We start from the raw sequence: 19,368 nt of genomic DNA on the forward strand, positions 1-19,368 counted from the left end.
GAACACATAACAATATAGTGTAGAGTTCTTGTGTACTATTCATTGTTGACGGAAAGTTTTCTTCTTTTCCTTGTTCTTTTCTCCACATCAAAGGATTACTTCGAAAATTTACAGAAATAAAAAATAAGATTTCCTGTGAATTGCGTACAAAGTTTTCTTTATATAAAATTGAAAGAAGAAATTCAAATCCTTGCGATGTACAGTACACATACTTACGCTGTTCCAGTTGGCTTGTTTATTTCTTTATGCCATTTAAACTTACCAGTAAAATTGTTATCATGGAAGACGAAATACAAATTATGTTTAGTTAAGCTCCTGTTTCCACTAATCTATGGATCTTTATGACGTGCCGTAATATAATTTTTCTTTGGTTTATGGTTGATGAAGATTTTTGCAACCCATATATGTATATTCACCAGTGGCATATTTAGGATTTTGTTTCGGTGGGGACTATGTACAACACGTGAATAAGCCCTTATATTTTTCCTTTTGGGTGTCTATAAATTTTAATGCTTGCAGGTTTATTTTTATCGCACCACTAGAAAGAATTGCTGAAAATTTATAATTCTTTCACTAATTTCTCTCTTATTATCTCCTAAACGATTTACACTAGGCGACACGAAAATATCTTACTTAGCATAATAAAATTCAAGGAGGACATCAGAAGTAATTGTCGAAAAATTACAATTCTTTTACAAAGTACGTATATATACGGAGTCCAGATGTATGACATAGAAACTACAGTGAAAATACACGAACCAACCTGTGCTAGGCGGGCACTACAAAGCACGAATGTCATCTAACCGAGTCAGGCAGTACGAAGCTGGGGGACCCGAGGAAGCAGGCGCGTCAGAACAGTGGGTAGACGCCTATGCGAGGGTGGTGGAAACAAGTGGATCTTGGCAATGATATAAAACACAATAACACTACATACTAGTAGCGTTCCACTTCTAAACTTAAAATATAACTTCTGTACACTATGCACAAATATTACACTTTGGCATCTAATATAATCGTCTTTAATATACACTCACTTATATCATCTGTCGTAAAGCACTTGTAATGATTTTACACTTGTAACACTCCACTAGGAAACCTAAAATACTTTGCATTTGATTCTATCGCCTGCAGAAATTTGTTCTTCATAAATATGTCTTTCCATGCAAAATATTGAATTTTACCTCTAAATCTTCCAAATTGGGGTTCCTCCAAAAGTAAACCAGCACCTTTTAATGAAGTTCTGCACAGGGGGTTTGAGCACTATAGCCTACCCCTTAAATACACCACTGCTGTTCACTGTCTTAAATAGTTATTATCAGAAAGTAGCTTTTTTTTTTTTTTTTGTTTCATGACAGGCAATACTTAACGACAATAAAAATATTCTATTATATTCTATTCTATTCTTGCGAACGCAGAGAATTTGTTATTTGATGATCAATTTGCACTTTTCAGCTTCTGGGTTCTGTACCAACACTACCGTAATTACGAGAATTGAGATTCACGTTATATTAAATTTTAATTACACCTTTATAATAAAAACTGAATGAATGAAATAATGTGGTGTTATGATATGTTTTATAATCTTTGATGTATTAGAATGTATGTACAATAACTAAGTCATGAATGTTAGCAAGTTGATACTACAACACCAAAATATGTTATTGTAAAGGTCTGGCATATCCCTTTCTACACTGCATTAGAGCTTGAAAGTGTATGGCTAGTGTACTTCAAAAATTAATATAGTACTATATAATTGCATTTTGTATGTTATAGTCTTTTTGTCTTTTTCACTTCAGTGCTAATTCAATTAACAAAATATTAACTTCCCCTGCAGAAATTCATTGTATATTTAACGTGACACTAGTCAAAAGATAGCGAACACTTTGGATGCCATGATCTATTTGATCAAGAATAGTATCATCTGCTCGTTTTTAAACGCTCCTTGAAAATTCACTGAAGTGTTACTATTTATAACACATTATAACACCTTGAAAGTAAGCTATGTTCAAAGGTAGGCAAGTCTTTACTTTGGCCATTTCATTCAATGAATCGTTCAACGAACCGATTCTTAACGAAGACAGGAAACAACGTTTTCCTGCGGGGCTCTAACCCACCTTCACTCACTAACGCTCGCTTGGCAATACCATGTGAATAAAATATTAAGCTGTGGTACAGAAAGGAACCAACTTAACAACTAACCTATATATATATATATATATATATATATATATATATATATATATATATATATATATATATATATATATATGTGTGTGTGTGTGTGTGTGTGTGTGTGGTAACAAGTAAGTTCTCAAAACCGGAACCGAAAGATCGAATCACTGAATCAAAGAATCGAAAAAAAAAGATGAATAAAATGGCCAAAGTAAAGACTTAACCAAAGCTATTTCGTAGTCTCCAAACGAATTCCAGAAACAGGAGTGCCTGTAGTACTTTCCGTAGTCTGCTGAGTCTCAGCTTTCTTTCGAAAGTTCAATTTAGGATAACGTTTGGCGATGACTTGATACACATCTGGCGTGCATATGAACAAAACGAAAATAAAAAGTCCCGTTAGCATATTTATGAAGTCTGTCGGGTACCAGATATATGTCGGTCCAGGAGTTAAGTAAGATATGACATCTGCTATCCAACTCAATCCCATCACAACAAACAGCTTCAAATATCTTCGGAAGCTGAAACAAAAAATGAAACGGTAAAGAAATATGAGAGTGACTTATGAGAAAATATGACTATTAGGAAAGTTAAGCCTAAAATCAAGTCAGTAGTGTGTTATTTCAGGTTTTGCTTCGCTGGGAGCAGGCACAGGACTCCCGAAATAGATAGAATTTCACTTTCTATATAGTTATATTATTATACTATTGACTAATACTGTATATGAGCGGCTCGGAAGAAGACAATGATAGGTGCCACTTCTGATGATATTGAGTTATTAGATGGAACAAGTTAGGATCGAACTACAAAACAATACGTAATTAGTTTAATTTCGGAAAATTTTACCTGCAGATGGCAGGGGAAGCTTGTGTGGTATGTATGATTATATTGCATTGTATGAGAATGTTGAACTTTATTTCTCAAATTGCTCGAAAGTTAGAAAATGTGACATGTTGTCTTTCACCAAGCCGCTCATATATACGCTACCGCTCAAAAGTTTTCGAACACCCCGGGATGTTTTGTAAACATCTACTGTGATCCTATTATTTTGGCACGAACACTTTACCGCCCTACACCAGATGTTCTCCTGCCTAAAGCATAGAATTTGACGACAGTTGAATCGAGGTCTGAGAGGTACTGCAAATGATATGTCAAATTATACTTCTTAAAATTGAAACCAGAAAGGACAATTTTATATAGATATTGCGTAGTATAAAGAAAAATATGGAAGGTGAGGCAAGATATTAGTTTTGTCTGGAAAGTGTAGACATAGAGGGTCAATACAGTGATAAACATTTAAAAGAGAAATTAGTTTTCCAAAATTTAAAAGAGTAATTAGTTTTCCAAAATTTAAAAGAGAAATTAGTTTTCCAAATTTTGCAGTTCTCTATAAATATACTGGCTTTATGAAAGCTAGTATATTTCCAGACATTTGAAGCACATTAGTAAAGGTAATCATTTCTGGTTTAGTGAAATTATATTCCTAACAAAATTTAGTGGAAGGTCAGAAGACATCATGGCCAGCACATTCTTAGAAAAATTCGAGGAAGAATGTGATTTAATTTAAGTAGATAAGTCAAAACTTTTGAAAATCCTGCCTCATGCTTTACTACCGCCGTGTTCTGTGTGGTTCAAAACGATAAGAAATAATTTACGTAATTATTTAGATTTTAAAATGCCTTACTTTCTAATTTTGAAAACGATTTCATGTTGGCCAATAGAGACCCCTTAAATCGAAATGGACATTATAACCCAATATTGGGCAAGAGTCTTACTGATTTTGTGATATCTGTGAATTGAAATTAATTAATCCATACCAACAGGAATCAAAAGTAATAGCATCAATCTGAATCTTGCTACCTTTTAAGTTACAACATATGTTGATTTCTGCTTAATGCGTTTATTTCAATCACCTGATTCTGATAGTGCAAAATTTTGAAAGTCAATATATGTTACAGGCTATCCAATAATAATCGGAATCAAGCTAATACTAATCGTAATCAAGCTAGTTATGTATCTGTTCGCAATATCAGTATCAGGGAAGAAAGTGATCTTAATGCGAGAAGTAATAATAGATTCCATTATAACGGTAATAGAACTGAATTCAATTTTACCGGTAATAGAGCTGAACCTAATTACAGAGAAAATAGGAATAGTAACTATACAGCATTTAGAAATCAGGCAAACAGTATACCTAATTTTTCTCGAAATAAGTTTCGTAACAAGTTTATAAGTGGCAAAAATTATCAAAATAGAAATCAAAAATTTGGAGGAATTCATAATATACAGAACTTTACTCAATATTGTAGCGTACAATGCAACTTAACCGAACCCTTTGGCGATGTAACTTAAGCTAATGTTGTGGCGTCCGAGAAAACCATATTCAATTGATTTTTGTTAGTGCACTGTAAATATCGTAATGATTTCATTTATACTTTAATGATTTCATACTTATCGTAATGATTTCATACTTTATTTGAATTATATACAAGTAATCTTTAGAACTTCAATCCTTTGATTTTAAAATACAGTACGCTGTGATATAAATTCGAATATTGCATATCAAAGTTATGATAATTCTGATTGAGTAAACAAAGCATGTTATAGTGTATTTTAACTCACACTAACTTTGCTGATTTTCAATATAATAATTTCTTTATTTGTATTGTTCCTGATAATGATATTTGATCAAGTTTAGTTTTATTTCACTTCCAGTAATGTTATGATTTCTTTACAATTCGCTTTGCTTATCAATATTGTGCTTTTCAATTCTTTCATAATCATCTTACTAACGCCCAAGTGGAAGAAATAAATTATGTAATTTTTCAATGTACTTTCATTTGATGTGTTAATGAGCTTCGAAGATATTGAATTAAAAAAATATCTTAGGGTCAAAATATTTAACAAGCTGGTCGTATTTTTAGAATAAGTCCTCTTTGACGATAGTTTATAGAATTAAAATATAATTGTTTATTAAATAAATACAATATTATTGTTGAGATAAAATGAACTTAGTATATAAATGTATTATAATATATATATATATATATATATATATATATATATATATATATATATATATATATATATATATATATATATATATATATATATATATGAGGACTATTCGGAAAATAAAGTAACCAGATATGTAAGAATATCTAACGGTTCAGGATTCTTTCTTAAATTGTGACCAATTCAAGAAGTCCTCGTCGGGAGCCATTATATACAACGATATTGTAAATCTGTTCGGTAAATTACTTCCGTTTTCTTGTAGTTATTTTGTTCAACGGCGTTTAAAAATGCACAATTTGTTGATAAGAAGAAGAAGAAAAATGTAGAAGTAATGTTGATTTTATGTAGATAATTATATAATGGTTATTACTGTAAAAAGAAGATAGGTATTTCTCTGTCGTTGCTATAGAAACAGAATAATATATTCATAATAAGAAGAATAAAAAGTTAATAGTTTCTAATATTTAATGTGCTTGATTTTCCAGGAATTTAATTTACGATTATAGGTAACAAAAAGGGTGATTAAGTGAATTCACTAATTTCGTGATTCGAGCTGTGGGCATATGTAACGTCAAAATAGATAAGGAAGAAATAAATATAACATTACATCTGAACTACAGTGTTGAAAATTAATCAGTGAAAATCAATTGCAATTGATCAATCAATTGAAAGTAATTGCTATGGAAATTAATTGCAATTGAATTAATTGCCAATTCATTTTAATTGAAATTGAATGCCTGAATTCAATTGCAATTACTTTCCACTGCAATTACTTTCAATCGATTGATTAATTGCAATTGACTCGCATTTATTAATGCCAACTGCAATTAACAATGGACCATTACTTATTTCAAATGTCAATTGCAATTAACAATTAAATTTACAGATTAATTGTTAATTCAATTGAAATTTGTCCAACACTGTTCTGGACCATACGTCGTACAAGCAATGAATACAGTATTTACCGTATAGTTTCCATCACTGTTTCAAAATGAATATTAGCATCATTTTAAACAACATAAATATAACATGTAGTAAAACCCATTTCTGTAAGGTCTCGAATTTAAGCTTTACCTTAAATGTCCACTTTTGAAGTTTGTATTAAAAATTCGATTTTCGACTAGTTTCTTAAAATTTAACAATGTATCATAGTCTACATTTTATAAGGGAACAGAGTTTCCTCAACCATGTTGATAATCTTTCACACTTTGAGTGCTAATTCCGTACTTTTACGGAGTAGCTGATCTTTGTAGACTGTAGATTCCGTATTTATACCTAATTTGATTAAAAATGTATTTCATTATACAGAGTTAGCAGCTTTGAAACATCCCTTGAACTTCATAGTTCGGAATTTCATCAATAAATGGCGTGAAGATCCCAATTAACACCTTGTTACCGCCAGGGTTCAAAAACCATGTGTTTACCGTCAAAATGTCGAGAAAGAGCCTGTCGAAAAATTCAATACGCTTCAGTTTAGGAGCGGAATTGAGCGACAGTGATGGAGATTTGTTAGTGGAGATTTATTGGACGATTGTGAGAATGATCTAGACTATGTAGCAACAGAAATGTCAGATTTGTCAGGTAAGTAACCTTGAGATAGTAATTCTCATGTTCGCATTCATTTTCCTTCCATTACGTGTAAATGTTATTTGTGATTTGTAATGGCTTTGTGGTTGGAATACAGAATATTATCTATAAGAATAAAGAGCAAGCTCTGCACTTTAAAACGGTGCATGTTGTATTTAGCTTTTCTAGATTTTGAGATATAATTTTTAAAAGGTTGCAGAAAGCCCAGCATTCTTGGTAAAGCCTGCACTTCAAAGCCACTCAAAGTGTTAAACAGTTAAAGTCGGCCTATCTGGAAAAGAGATGACTATTTACAAATAAAATACAAATGGAAGGAGGAGACAAATAAGCAATACTTGGAACAATAATTCGTTGAACAAATAAATAATTAGAAACATTTAAACAAGAAGAATAGTGCATATGAAAGAGAGAACAGGGCAGGAATGCTCTCCAACAATGTAACGAATGGGCCGTTACAAAGTTAAAACACATACCTCTTTTTATTGCTGGCGTACTCACTATGTCGCTGACTGTCTTCTTTTCTAAGCAGTCCCTTCATTCTCCTCGCCCTGGTCAATAGTTTTGAAACAGTATATATGAAAAGTGCAAGGTTTATGATAAGCAATACGGCAATGGGGCCGTGAAAATAAGTCATCTCAACACCTGTATCTTCTGAAATAAAAGAAAGAAAAAAAAAAGCTTTCTTACATTCCAATTGTTAGTGATTGTCTCATACAGATACAAAAGCATTAGCAATTTTCAGTCCTTTATCGAGTAAGATTCAATACTTAAAAGTTTTGTTCATTCCAGTCAGTCGGATGTCGAGTCACACGAGATACGCTTTTGCAACATGTTCGTAAGAACCTTGGAAACTGGACCCTGTTGAGGACTTGTAAGAAACTGATTATCAAACACCGTAATTTAAAGAATTAATTTAAACATTTAGATAAAATCAAAGAACTAAAAATGATCGCAGATGGTTAGCTAAAATACTTTATCGGCATTTAGATCCACTATCATTTTAATGGAGGATTAGTTAAGTTTAATGACATTTGGTTTTCTCCAAATTAGTTTTAAATCAATCCAAGGCTTAAATAAAATAGAAAATTCAACCAAAAAATGAAATGATATCCTTTAGGTTATCGTCTCATGATTTTATCCTTTATGCTAAGGGAGACAATTAAAACAAGTTAATGATGGTGGAAGAATTGGTGGAATGAAAGAGTGGGAGGAGACTGAAGTACCAGGAGAAAACCTACCGACACAACGTTGTCAGTCTTAAACTTACTTCGACGGGGATCGAATCACGGACCCCACGCACGAGAGATAAGCGGTCTACCACTGAGCCACCACACTCCCCTACAACTAAAAGATATATCTATATTATAAAATTGAAAGTGACTATGTTTGTGACTCTTAATTTCTTGAACCATCCGACCAATCTCCATCAATTTTTTACGTAGATGCGGTTCTGGGCTGGGAGTGTTTTTACCTATTCACTTTGACGGTAGGGGGAGAGGACTTAGGGAGGAGGAGGAGGGGGAATTATAAAAAAAATAACTCTTGAACCAAACGAGCAATCTCGATCAAATTTTCAACATAGATGACGTTCGAGCCTGGAAAGTTTTTTTTTCTTTTATATATATTTTCACTTTGACTGTGGAACCTAGGAAGGGGGAGGAGAAGTTAAAAAAATAAAAACTTAATAATTCTTGAACCAAACTATAAATCTCGATGAAATTTTTAACATAGATGAGGTTCGACCTAAGATATATATATATATATATTTTTATCATTTCACTTTGACGGTAGAACTAAGGGGATGGGGATGGAAGGGTGAGATATAAAATCATCGTAAATGAACAATAATTCAAGGAGTGCTTTAGTATAGTAAAAAGTGACTGACTAACGGAACATTACTATTTTTTCTTAATTTAACCCAGCGAAGCATTAATTGATGCTAGTACCTGCTATTCATGGAATTTGAGAATGAGGTGGGACAGGAACTGTATTTTGATTGCGTTACTTTTTAACTTTTTCTCTTCCAGTCATATCGAATTTGTGTTAGTATAGTGCCTAGTATTGAGAACTGGCGCCTAGGTCAGAGAATATATATATCCAATCCACTGCTGGATAAAGATCTTCCAACTCTTTTCTCAGAATCGTCTGTCTCAGGCAATTCTTTTCCACGTCACTAAGCAGTGTTATTTGGTTTCGTCACACCATCTTATACGAAGATGTTTTCTAGTTTCTCCTTCTCTCTTGATACCCAGTTAAAAAAAACTGCATTTTTCCATGGATCATCATTTGTTCTTGAAATCCCTTTGCCACGTCAATGCTTTTATTTTCATGGTACGAGGGCTATTTTTTCAACCTCCGATGGACCATAACGCACACACACACACACACACACACACACAAAATGTGAATCACAGAATCATTTTATTACCAAAGGTCGAGCACAATTACAGTTACTTCTCCACATAGTCACCATAAAGGTTAAGGCATTTGACATATCGAGGAACGAGCTTTCCAATACCCTCTTCATAAACGGTTCCCGCCAGCGTATGGAGATAGGTCTTCACAACATTTTGAAGTTTTTCATTGGTGCGAAAGTGCTGTCCTCCCAGACCTTGTTTCAGCAGCCGAAAAAGATTAAAGTCACTAGGCGCTAGATCTGGGCTGTATGGCGGGTGCTGGAACACTTTACACGGAAACTGAGCAAGCAGCTGCCTGGTTACGGCAGCAGTATGGGGTTTCGCGTTGTCATGAATCAACACAATTTCAGATGACAGCATGCCCCTTCTTTTGTTTTGTATGGCTCGCCGCAGGTTACGTAATGTCCGGCAGTATACATTTGCAGTGATGGTACTTCCGGGCTGTAAAACACGAATGACACTTCGCAACTCAAACTTGGCGGGAGAATCAATGATGCCATGTTTACTCACCTGTAGTTCAACTCCTACTAACGTGCTGAACCTTGCCGTGGCAGATGTTATGGTGGGATAGTTGTGCAGTAGCACAGTGCGCAGATCGGCATCCTTATGCTTGTCTGGTCACGTTTAAGAGCAACAGGAGGTTGAAAGAAATAGCCCTTGTAATATACGTCTCTCCTCTCACTGTCTGATTCATAAAATATTTTTCTATCTCGCTAGGTGATTTCTAGCGCATATCTTTCCATTCTTCGGTTCGTAGTGGGAGCATTGAATGTCTAATTTTGTTAGTGTCCACGTCTCTAACCCATATGCCTAATCAGGTAACATATATTCATTGAGAATTTTGCGCTTTAGATCCACTGGTGTTTGTTTTTCAATATAAATGAAGTATTTCTTTTACGAATGCACTCCAGTCTACCCCTGTAATATTCTTCTTTAATGTTACCCAACATGAACATCTCCCCGCTGCTGTAAGGGACGTTAAACTCAAAATCAACTCAATCAACTCATGAACATCTCCTATCTTAGTTAGACTTAGCTATTCCCTTCTAGTATTGAATTTTCAACTTCAATCCTAAATTTGCTTGGCAAGTTTTTTTAAATAAAAAAATCCAATATATTTCAGGCAAAAATTTTCTTGTAAAATTTTATATCTGGAGAACTACATATAATATAGCCAAACCCAAACTATCACTTTACTCAGTATGATGTGCTTATTCCGTAAAAATACAAAAACTTGATTTAGGGGCCGTTCAAAAACTTTGAGACTCCTGATCCACAAGTATATCGAAAGGTCCAATATATTTCAATTAAAAATTTTGTTGTAGGCCTTATATCGGGAGAACTAGTGTAGCCAAACCCAAACTATTACTTATCCCAATATGATATGCTTATTCCGTAAACAATACGAAAATGTGATTTAAGGGCCGTTCAAAAAATGTGTGATCCCTGATCAAAATCTAATTATTGGCCAAGATCGCAATCTTTTGATGCATTTTTTTATCATTCCTAAAATTCTTGGTTTTTTGAATATCACTTTCGTCCTTTCCATATCCATTTTCAACTCGATTTCCTTGCTCTTCAAACTATCATGTCTGGCTGATCTCTGTTCTGGTTTGCAAAGAGGATGTTGTCATCATTGAAACGAAAGAAGGTCAGAAGTTTTCATTTATATTTATCTCTTCATACTCCCACTTTACAGATCCTTAAACATACTGAAGTTCGATTGTGAATGAATCGGGAAGAAATAGTCTCGCCCCCTCTCTATCCTTACAGTTTTTCTACAGCCAAACAGTTGGTTATTTGCAGTTGCTCGTTTATAGACACTAACTATAACTTTTATATAGCTTCTTCGACACCACTTGCCTTTAACAGTGTAATTAACTACCGAGGTGCTCATGGAATCGTAAGCTTTCTCATAGTTAACGAACGCAGCATGCAAGGATAATTCATATTTGTTTAACCATTCTTTTAGTTTTCTCTTCACTTGAACATGATCCACTGTGCTGTAATACTTCTAAATGCATAGTTTCTTCGTAGTGTGAGGTTTAAACTTATCTAATAGGAGTATCAATAACCTTTTTTAAAATGTATAACTCAGGAAGAAAATGTTTAGATATATAAGTCCATAGGAATGATTTCTAAATGCAGCGTATTATCATGAGAGTTCTCTATTTCTAGAAAAGTCTGTAACTTGATAGTCAAACGTAGGATAACGTTCTGCTAGGATTTTTTTCAGTTCTTCGTTAGTTACTTTACTATATCTAAGAACTTCATCTCCTGGTATCTTTGCTCGCTTTATGCTCCTTATGTCGAATTCAGTTTCCTTTTGCAGTACTGGAGTATCTATGTTTCTTTATAATCGCTTTCTTTGACTTTCGGTTCATCGCTTGAATATATAATTTGTTATAAGTAAACCTCCTCCAGTATTCATTTTTTCATGAGTTTTAGTGCTTGTGCCATATTCCTTTCTCAGCTCTTCCATCTACTTCAGTCCATTGTTTAGGTTTAGCTTTTCGTTCTTCAACGTCCACATTGTATTCAAGTTTTCTTGTATGTTCTTTAATATGTTTTCATATTGCCACATTTAAGTTCCACATATTCTATTTTAGATGTCCCATTGTCACTATTATCCTTCTTTCCTTCATCAGAAATCAAGATTATATTATCATTAGAGCAACCCAAATGCACAAAAAACATAATAGCAATTTACACATATTGTTGGTACCTTGAGCATAGTTGTGGTTGTCTAAGGGTACAGAAGAAACTAATTTTAAAAGCATAATAAAGCATAATTTTAGAAAATAAAATAAAGCATAATTTAAAATATACAGCACAATTCTTGGAAAATTATATTAGAACAATTCTTGGAAAATTCTATTAGAACAATTCTTGGAAAATTCTATTCGAACAATTCTTGGAAAATTCTGTTTAACTGCAAATTAACGAAGGCGGTGGTGGTGGAAACGAAGAGACTGAGAGTGATATAGATGAAGATGACTAACTTTTCATTTGTAACCTATTTTAGTGTGGTGTATAAGTGATACTTTATCAAACTTCTATGCATATTGTTTTGCAGCATTTGACTTCAAAAATCATGTGTACAAGAATTGTATGTATGATGATTAGAAATGCACAAAACGTGCACATGAACTGCACACTATATTGTTGTGTGTACCTCTTGAACTTGAGCACTTTCCGTACTTTTTGGTGGCATCTTTTACTTTCCCTTTCTGTATATATGCACCTCTAAGGCGCACACAAGTGATTAAAAAGTGACTTGAGTAAAGTATCTCTCTTTACGGTGCATTAAGTAGAAAGTTCATTAACTTTGAAAGAAACTGGTTTCATAAAATATTAATAAATAGATCAAGATAATTATAATATTTAATGTATAGTAAATATTACACATTATACACGATTAATGTAAAAACAATGATTGAAATTAGCAATAAAGCATAATTTGGGAAAAATAAAGCATAATTGAATAAAAAATAAAGTATAATGTGAGTTGCTCTAATTATCATTCTTATTTTTCATAATGCTTCCTATCTTCATAGCTGCTGTATCTATCAGAATGTTTAGCACGACTTCAAAGAAAAAAATGGATAATAGTAATAAATTATTGTCTGTTTTAAGCGCTTTACTATTATTATCGTTATCTTTTTAGTGTTTTTATTATATTTTTTGAATTATTGTGCCTTTTCATGAAAACAGTTAATATTATTTTGTAAAGATTTTTTTTAGTTTTTAGTGCGATTTTGAAGTAGGTTGTTTTTCTTTTAAAAAGTTTTTATTTTCTTGTTTTTAGTACGTTTTTGAAGTCAATTATTTTTATTCTATGTTTATTTTTCTAAAGTTTACTATTTCCTCGTTACCAGTAGTTTAGTTACATACCTAAACTAAAGGTAGAACAAACTCCCTTTAAAGTGGGTATCACTACGAAATATACATGAACAAATGAGTAATAACTAGTTAACTAAATTATTGAAATACTTTTATTTTATATATAGGTAACAATCTTCCTTGAAACAAAATATCATGTCATATAAAATGTAGTTAACCTTTTGCGAATGAGGTGGAGTTATTGTCCCAAACCGGAAGGTACATCAGTCGCAGCAGGTTGGTCTTAACGTCATTTGACAGTTGAGGGGTTAATAGATGTGCAAAAAGTGTTAGGATTCTTAAAATCAGATGTAAGGTATCGCACAGTTAAGATGAGTGAAGTATCCGTAAAACTGCTCTACATTTTACAATTTTATTTTGATAAAGGTACAAAAGAAGCGTTCAACAAGAAAAAATCACTCTCAACTAGCGGGCTTAATATTGGACTAAGGAAGAAATTAGTCAAGTGCTATATATGGAGCATTGGACTGTATGGTTCAGACACTTGGACATTATAAAAGTTAGAGAAGACATATTTAGATAGCTACCAAATGTGGTGTTGGATAAAATAGACAGTGATGCTAAAAAACGAAAATGTTTTAAAATGAATAGAAGAGTAGAGGACGCTTCTAGCCAGCATCCTTCGTAGGAAGGCCAATTGGATTGGACACATCTTGCGAAGAAATTGTCTTCTTCATTCCGCTATAGAAGTTAACGTGGAAGAAAAGTGAAAAAAAGAAGCAGGAGAGAACAACTGCTTCATGATTTGAAAAATAGAAGAAAATACTGAGAGTTAAAAGTGAAAGCTAAGATCGAGAAACACGGAAGAAACATTTCCGTGCCCAAATCTAAAAATTGAAAAAAAAAAAGAAAAGAAAAGAAAAGAAAAGAAAAAAACATTAGTTCCACGGCCTGCTAAGTGGCAGAATACTTGATAATAATAAAGCTGCAAATTGTCTCAAGCAGTCTTCGTCAACTCATTACTATTGTGATGTAAAATACCCCCTTCCATTTAGAGAAAATTTTGTCTTGATTCATCTATACAAACTTCTCAAAGAAATGAGTGTTCTTCAACATTGTATTGAGTGACACATGGGTTACAATATGAAAAGATAGATCTTGGAAAGGGTTTTGGTTTGATTTTATTTAAAATTTTTACCATGTTTTGGTTCAAAACCGAGTAAATGTGTTAATTTGAAAAAGCAGTTCATGATTATAGTGATAAACAATTAGATTATTCAAATATTAGAGTTTATTTCTGTTGATGTATTAAATGTAGGGGCTGCTGTACCAATAGCTAAAAGAGCTAGAATGTATTTTATGAAAGTGAATGATAAATAACCTTTTAAATAAAACAGAGGCCAAGGGATATACTGCTAACATTAATAGGAGACACTGAACACATTTCAAGCAAGACAAGTATTCAATTGTGTTTAATAAATCTCTTGAAAAAAGTTGATTTTTAACTTGATTCTTACCTATAAACCAGCAACTTCTAACTCCAATTTCTGGGTAGAGGCGATTCTCTTTCCTTGAGCTGTATGCCAAATCCATTATAATGGTAACAATAGACAAAATTAGTGGTGAGCCCCAGGCATATAGAGAAAAACCGATGAATTTCTTTCTGTTTCTGTTTAGAGTGTCACCATAGATCGGTCGGATGTCACTGTAATATTTAATTTAAAAAAAAAAAACATCGGTCGGATGTCACTGTAATATTTAATTAAAAAAAAACAGTAGGTAAAGATAAAAAGAAATATGTTTACATTTGTTATTCCTGCTCAATAATACACAATCACTGCCATCATCAACATGAACATCATAGGTTATCCACGACGACTAAGCACAAAGTAAGTTGTCTTCCTAAGCTATATGGCCCACAATTAGCATTTTTACTCTGAAATAGAAGTTTACTCCTGAGTACTTTTTATCACTCTCAGTAATTTATCATTTACCGTCTTTTTCCTTCCTCAATCCTTCTACCATATTCATTTGAATTAAATTTATTCTCAAATTAATAATGAGTTTTCCGATTACAGAAAAACATAATCTTTCATTAATTTTAGTAAATCTTTGAAATAAGTGCGCACTGCGATACAATGATACAACCCCTCTTGACACAGTGATAAGAAGGACAGAAGAGTGGGAAAGAGGCTAGAGCTAATGAATGAGTTACCTGAAGATAGAGGTGAATGGAGGCTAAATTCGCTGCAAGTGACCTGCCAATAACGATTACATTTACTAACCTTACACCACAAATTAAAAGTTAACAAATTTATTTCATGTATTTTCTTGAAACATATAAAACGACAATCACATCTGTTGTGCTTTATGGTTGCAAAACACGGTCGCTTACTGTGAGGAAAGAATACAGACTGAAAGTATTTGAGAATAAAAATCTTGAGAAAAATATTCGGACCCCAGAGGAACAGGAATGTGGAATGGTGGAAATTTCATAACGAGGAACTGCGTAGTTTATACCGTTTACCAAACATTTTTAGGGTTATCAAGTCTAGAAGCTTGAGGTGGGCAGATCATGTAGCCAGAATGGAAGAAAGTAGAAACGTTTTCAAAGTTTTAACTAGAAATCCAATCGGGAAACGACCATTAGGAAGATCTACGGGTAGATGGGAGGACAATATAAAGATGGATCTCGCAGAAATAGGAATACAAAGTAGAAACTGGATCCAGTTGGCTAAGGACAAAAGCCAATGGAGAACTTTTATAGACGCGACATTGAACTTCCAGGTTCCATAGGCCATAGAGTTAGTATTTTCTTTCTAAATCTTGTTAAAGAAGAATTAGAGATTTTTTCTTCGTGACCAGTGTGTTAGGAATGATGCAAACAATATCGGTGAATGTCTATGAAATTCATGGCATAATATCGGTGAAGAATAATAGTAGACTGAAGAGAAGCTTCAATGAGAAAATTGCCAAGCTCCGAGAAAGATTATCAGCAATGACAATAGAGCAAATGCGAAACAGTGATGCGGACCTTAATCAAGACCTGGTGCAGCCTAGTGTGACCATCATCCTTAGATGTGAGTTTTATATTTCAAACATCTGCGGTCCGATGGGATTTTTCAGACTACTGATGGCTACAAACAGTTTAGTGCAACGAAAATGTGCCAAAGAGATACAAAGAGGACCACTGATAATAAGAAATGCGTAATGTGATCCGACGAGTCATCTGTCACCTTATTTCCTGTTTACTATATCTCTCCAATGCAATTCGGCTCACCTCTGTGAACTAAAACAAAATACTTAATGTGGTATCGCAAGAGTATATTAATGTCTTACCGGCCATGCGGCGAACTTTTCAGTTGATAACGCATCGTTAGTGCATCGGTTTAAGTCTATATTTGCTTGTCTGGGTTTCTTTAACATGGAAATTTATTATCCCCGTAATCTCTTTTCTAGTTCCACTACTGCTGTAGAGAGATTAAATTTACGTTTTTTGATGTTATTTGATATTTTTATTATATACTACTTGATATTCATTAAGTTCTATTTTCATATGGGAAAAGTAAGTTTGCTGCCATCAACATGGTTGAGTGTCTCATCCCATGTAAAATAGTTTTACGTATTCAGCGCACAATGCCTTAAATTATGTACGTGACTGATTCCATTAAATTTGATTTCGTTCAGGATTTCCTTTTGATTTACCTAAATAAAACTGCATATGAAAGAAATCTCAAGTAAAACTAATACCTGTGGCAACCCTGCTATGCTGCTGACGTTACTTGTAAATATGGAAATTAGTTCGCAACTTTGCTGCAAGCACTAATAAATCAAATGAGATATAATCCTACGTTTAAATACAAAGAGAACAAAACAGAAAAGACATTTTATATGATCACAAGTCAGGCTCATAGACAAAACACTAAGTCATGAGTGGGGTCGCAGTGTGTAAGTGATCGAGCAATCACGTATAAGTTGAGTCCCAGCTTGGACCCCAGCTCGCGCCAATTAAAATTTGTGGTGGACAAACATCGTATGCATTGATTTTCTTCTGGTTTCCCTATTTTCTTACACTTTCTTCATTTTAATATTTCATTCATTATCATCATCACCGTCTCCCCTAGCCCCATAAGAAATTCAAAAAAGGTTAAATTAAAATAAATAAATAAATAAATAAATAAATAAATAAATAAATATATAAATAAAATAAAGTAAGTCTGAGAACTGAAATAATGTTTTGATGATGCTAAATTGAATTCAACTTATAATCTTGACTGCTTATTTTGTGACTATGCAAATGTATGTTAACGAACAACTAAAAGTTTTATAAGGGATTAATACTGTCACAAGGGACGGTGAGCCCTGACTGACCACTCTTTAGCTATGGGGCCTGTAACAGTTATTTGGCCCTTTTATACGAAACGAAAAAAAAAATAAATAAAATAAAATAAAATGAAAAAGACAACTAATGACTTGGAACATCAAACCGACATTTCAGGAGAATATTTTCGAAAAGGAACATGTCACTCACTCCTTCTCTCTTTTATTTTTTTTCTTCGAATTTCACTTTTAAAGGTTTCTCAATTTTTGAGATAAAATGTTTCACAGTTATTAATTTTGCAGCAGAAGTGAATGAACGAGGTGGATATGTCTCTTTTTAATTGAAAGGACTGAATTTATATTGTGATTTCTAGTAAAAAGAATTCTTGTTTGCGTAAACCATAACACGTAATCCGACGGAGTTCATTCCATAGATTCAGAAACTGTTAAAGATCAACTTCGGAAATCCATGAAAATGGAAAAAATCTTTCCGTTTAACGTCCATAATTATGTTCTAAGGTTAATGGAAGAGATGATTAAGGTAAATTAATGATGATGGAAGAATTGGTGGAATGAGAATATGGGAGGAAATGGGAACACCTCGAGAAAATACAGGGACACGATATTATCCATCCCAAACTTACAAATACTTAGCCGGGATCGAACCAGGAACCCTAGAAATCAAAGGTATCAATGGAAATGAAAAAAAATGAAATTAAATCCTTGAGTTTTGCGTCCCAAATTTATGACAGTTAAGCTAAAGGAGATGGTGATGATGAGAAATGAATGAAATGGTGGAATGAAGATAGTGGGAGGAAACAGGAGAACCCCGAGAAAACCCACGCACACGGTGTTTGTCCATCACAAAGTTCACTTGGCGGAGCCTCAATGGAAATGGAAAATGTTCATTTTTGAAAATAAGCTTCTCATTTGTGTAAGGCTAATATGGAGCTAGGTGAAACAAGATATTATCAAACATAGGAAACGCACCAAATTCATGTGTGTGTTTTTATACTAGATAACTTTTCCTTCTCATATCCCTTCAATATCAAGAAACCCATGGCATCTTGCCAAATACTTTGGACTTGATTTCTGGTAATAACCAAATTTTGTTACAAAATAAACATAAGAATGCTTACCTAAATATCCAGGCAATGTCAATAGACATTACATTTAACCAAAAAAATGACGCCACGAAGAAATATTGGAAAAGTATAACTGAAATAAAACCAAATAGAGAGAAATTATTATTAAAACAATTGAGTGTACTGCTGGAGTAAATATCTTGATACTCAAGCCTTATCTATTATATGGTAAAATGAGAGGTTTAAAACTAGAACGTGGTCCATTTTTACCTTTTTTAACCAGTGTGATACCTTGACACCGGATCTTAGGCAAAATGATTATTTCTTAGTGTCACAGATAAGATAAAAAATGGTCGTTCTAAAGTTTATTTGTGGGATCACTGCTTCCATTGCTGTAATAAACTATATTTTACCTATTTCGCTCTATATTGCCTGTATTATTTCATAAATCCCATATTTCCTATTGAGAGAAATTCATCTTTTTTCGAAACAGCTTTCTGTCGGTTCCAAGAAATGATAGAAATATTTTTGTTTAACCCGAGGTAAAGCTCAACCCTGATACAAGAGTTAAACTAAAATAAGATAGGAAACTAAATAGTTACATGAGTTTATACAAGTTTCTCGAGCATACTATGATAGATTTTACAAATTGCAGGTACCACAATTTCATATTCAATTTCAAGGTAGCATATGGCTGAAGTACAGTATTCAACATTTATTTAGAGTTTACTGGAAAATTTGTATTCAACAAACTTTGCAATGTATATGTAACATCTATATATACAGGGTGTTTCGATACAACACCGACAACGTGTGGGAGGTGGTTCATAACACCAAGTTAAGACAAAAAGTATACACCAACCTGGGTGCACAAATGCTTCCTTTCGGAGTTTAGGCTGTCGAAAACAGGAAAAAATGAACTTTAAAAATTC

At 33.2% G+C, this 19,368-nt stretch overlaps 1 protein-coding gene across 1 annotated transcript; it reads right to left on the reverse strand.

Annotated features, from left to right (window-relative positions):
• Nucleotides 1-2,302: 2,302 nt before the first annotated feature.
• LOC145693541 (putative G-protein coupled receptor Mth-like 1) lies at nucleotides 2,303-14,731 on the reverse strand. Its single transcript, XM_081769626.1, has 3 exons — nucleotides 14,549-14,731; nucleotides 7,245-7,422; nucleotides 2,303-2,690 (listed from the first exon to the last, which is right to left on the reverse strand). Exons 1-3 carry the CDS (start codon nucleotides 14,622-14,624, stop codon nucleotides 2,402-2,404), a joined length of 543 nt encoding a protein of 180 aa, XP_081625752.1. The 5' UTR covers nucleotides 14,625-14,731; the 3' UTR covers nucleotides 2,303-2,401.
• Nucleotides 14,732-19,368: the final 4,637 nt, after the last annotated feature.

The sequence above is a fragment of the Thermobia domestica genome, chromosome 1 (assembly GCF_964235325.1).
Source record: "Thermobia domestica chromosome 1, izTheDome1.hap1.1, whole genome shotgun sequence".
In the NCBI taxonomy this organism is placed as follows: Eukaryota; Metazoa; Arthropoda; class Insecta; order Zygentoma; family Lepismatidae; genus Thermobia; species Thermobia domestica.

Bases quoted from the DNA above. Each gene is read 5' to 3' on its own strand.
- LOC145693541 (XM_081769626.1), bottom strand. From the start codon at position 14,624: ATGGATTTGGCATACAGCTCAAGGAAAGAGAATCGCCTCTACCCAGAA. The intron at 7,423-14,548 runs GTAAGAATCAAG...CTTTTATTTCAG, and splicing joins TAGAAGTTGCTGGTTTATAG to AAGATACAGGTGTTGAGATG. The intron at 2,691-7,244 runs GTATGTGTTTTA...TTTTTGTTTCAG, and splicing joins TACGCCAGCAATAAAAAGAG to CTTCCGAAGATATTTGAAGC.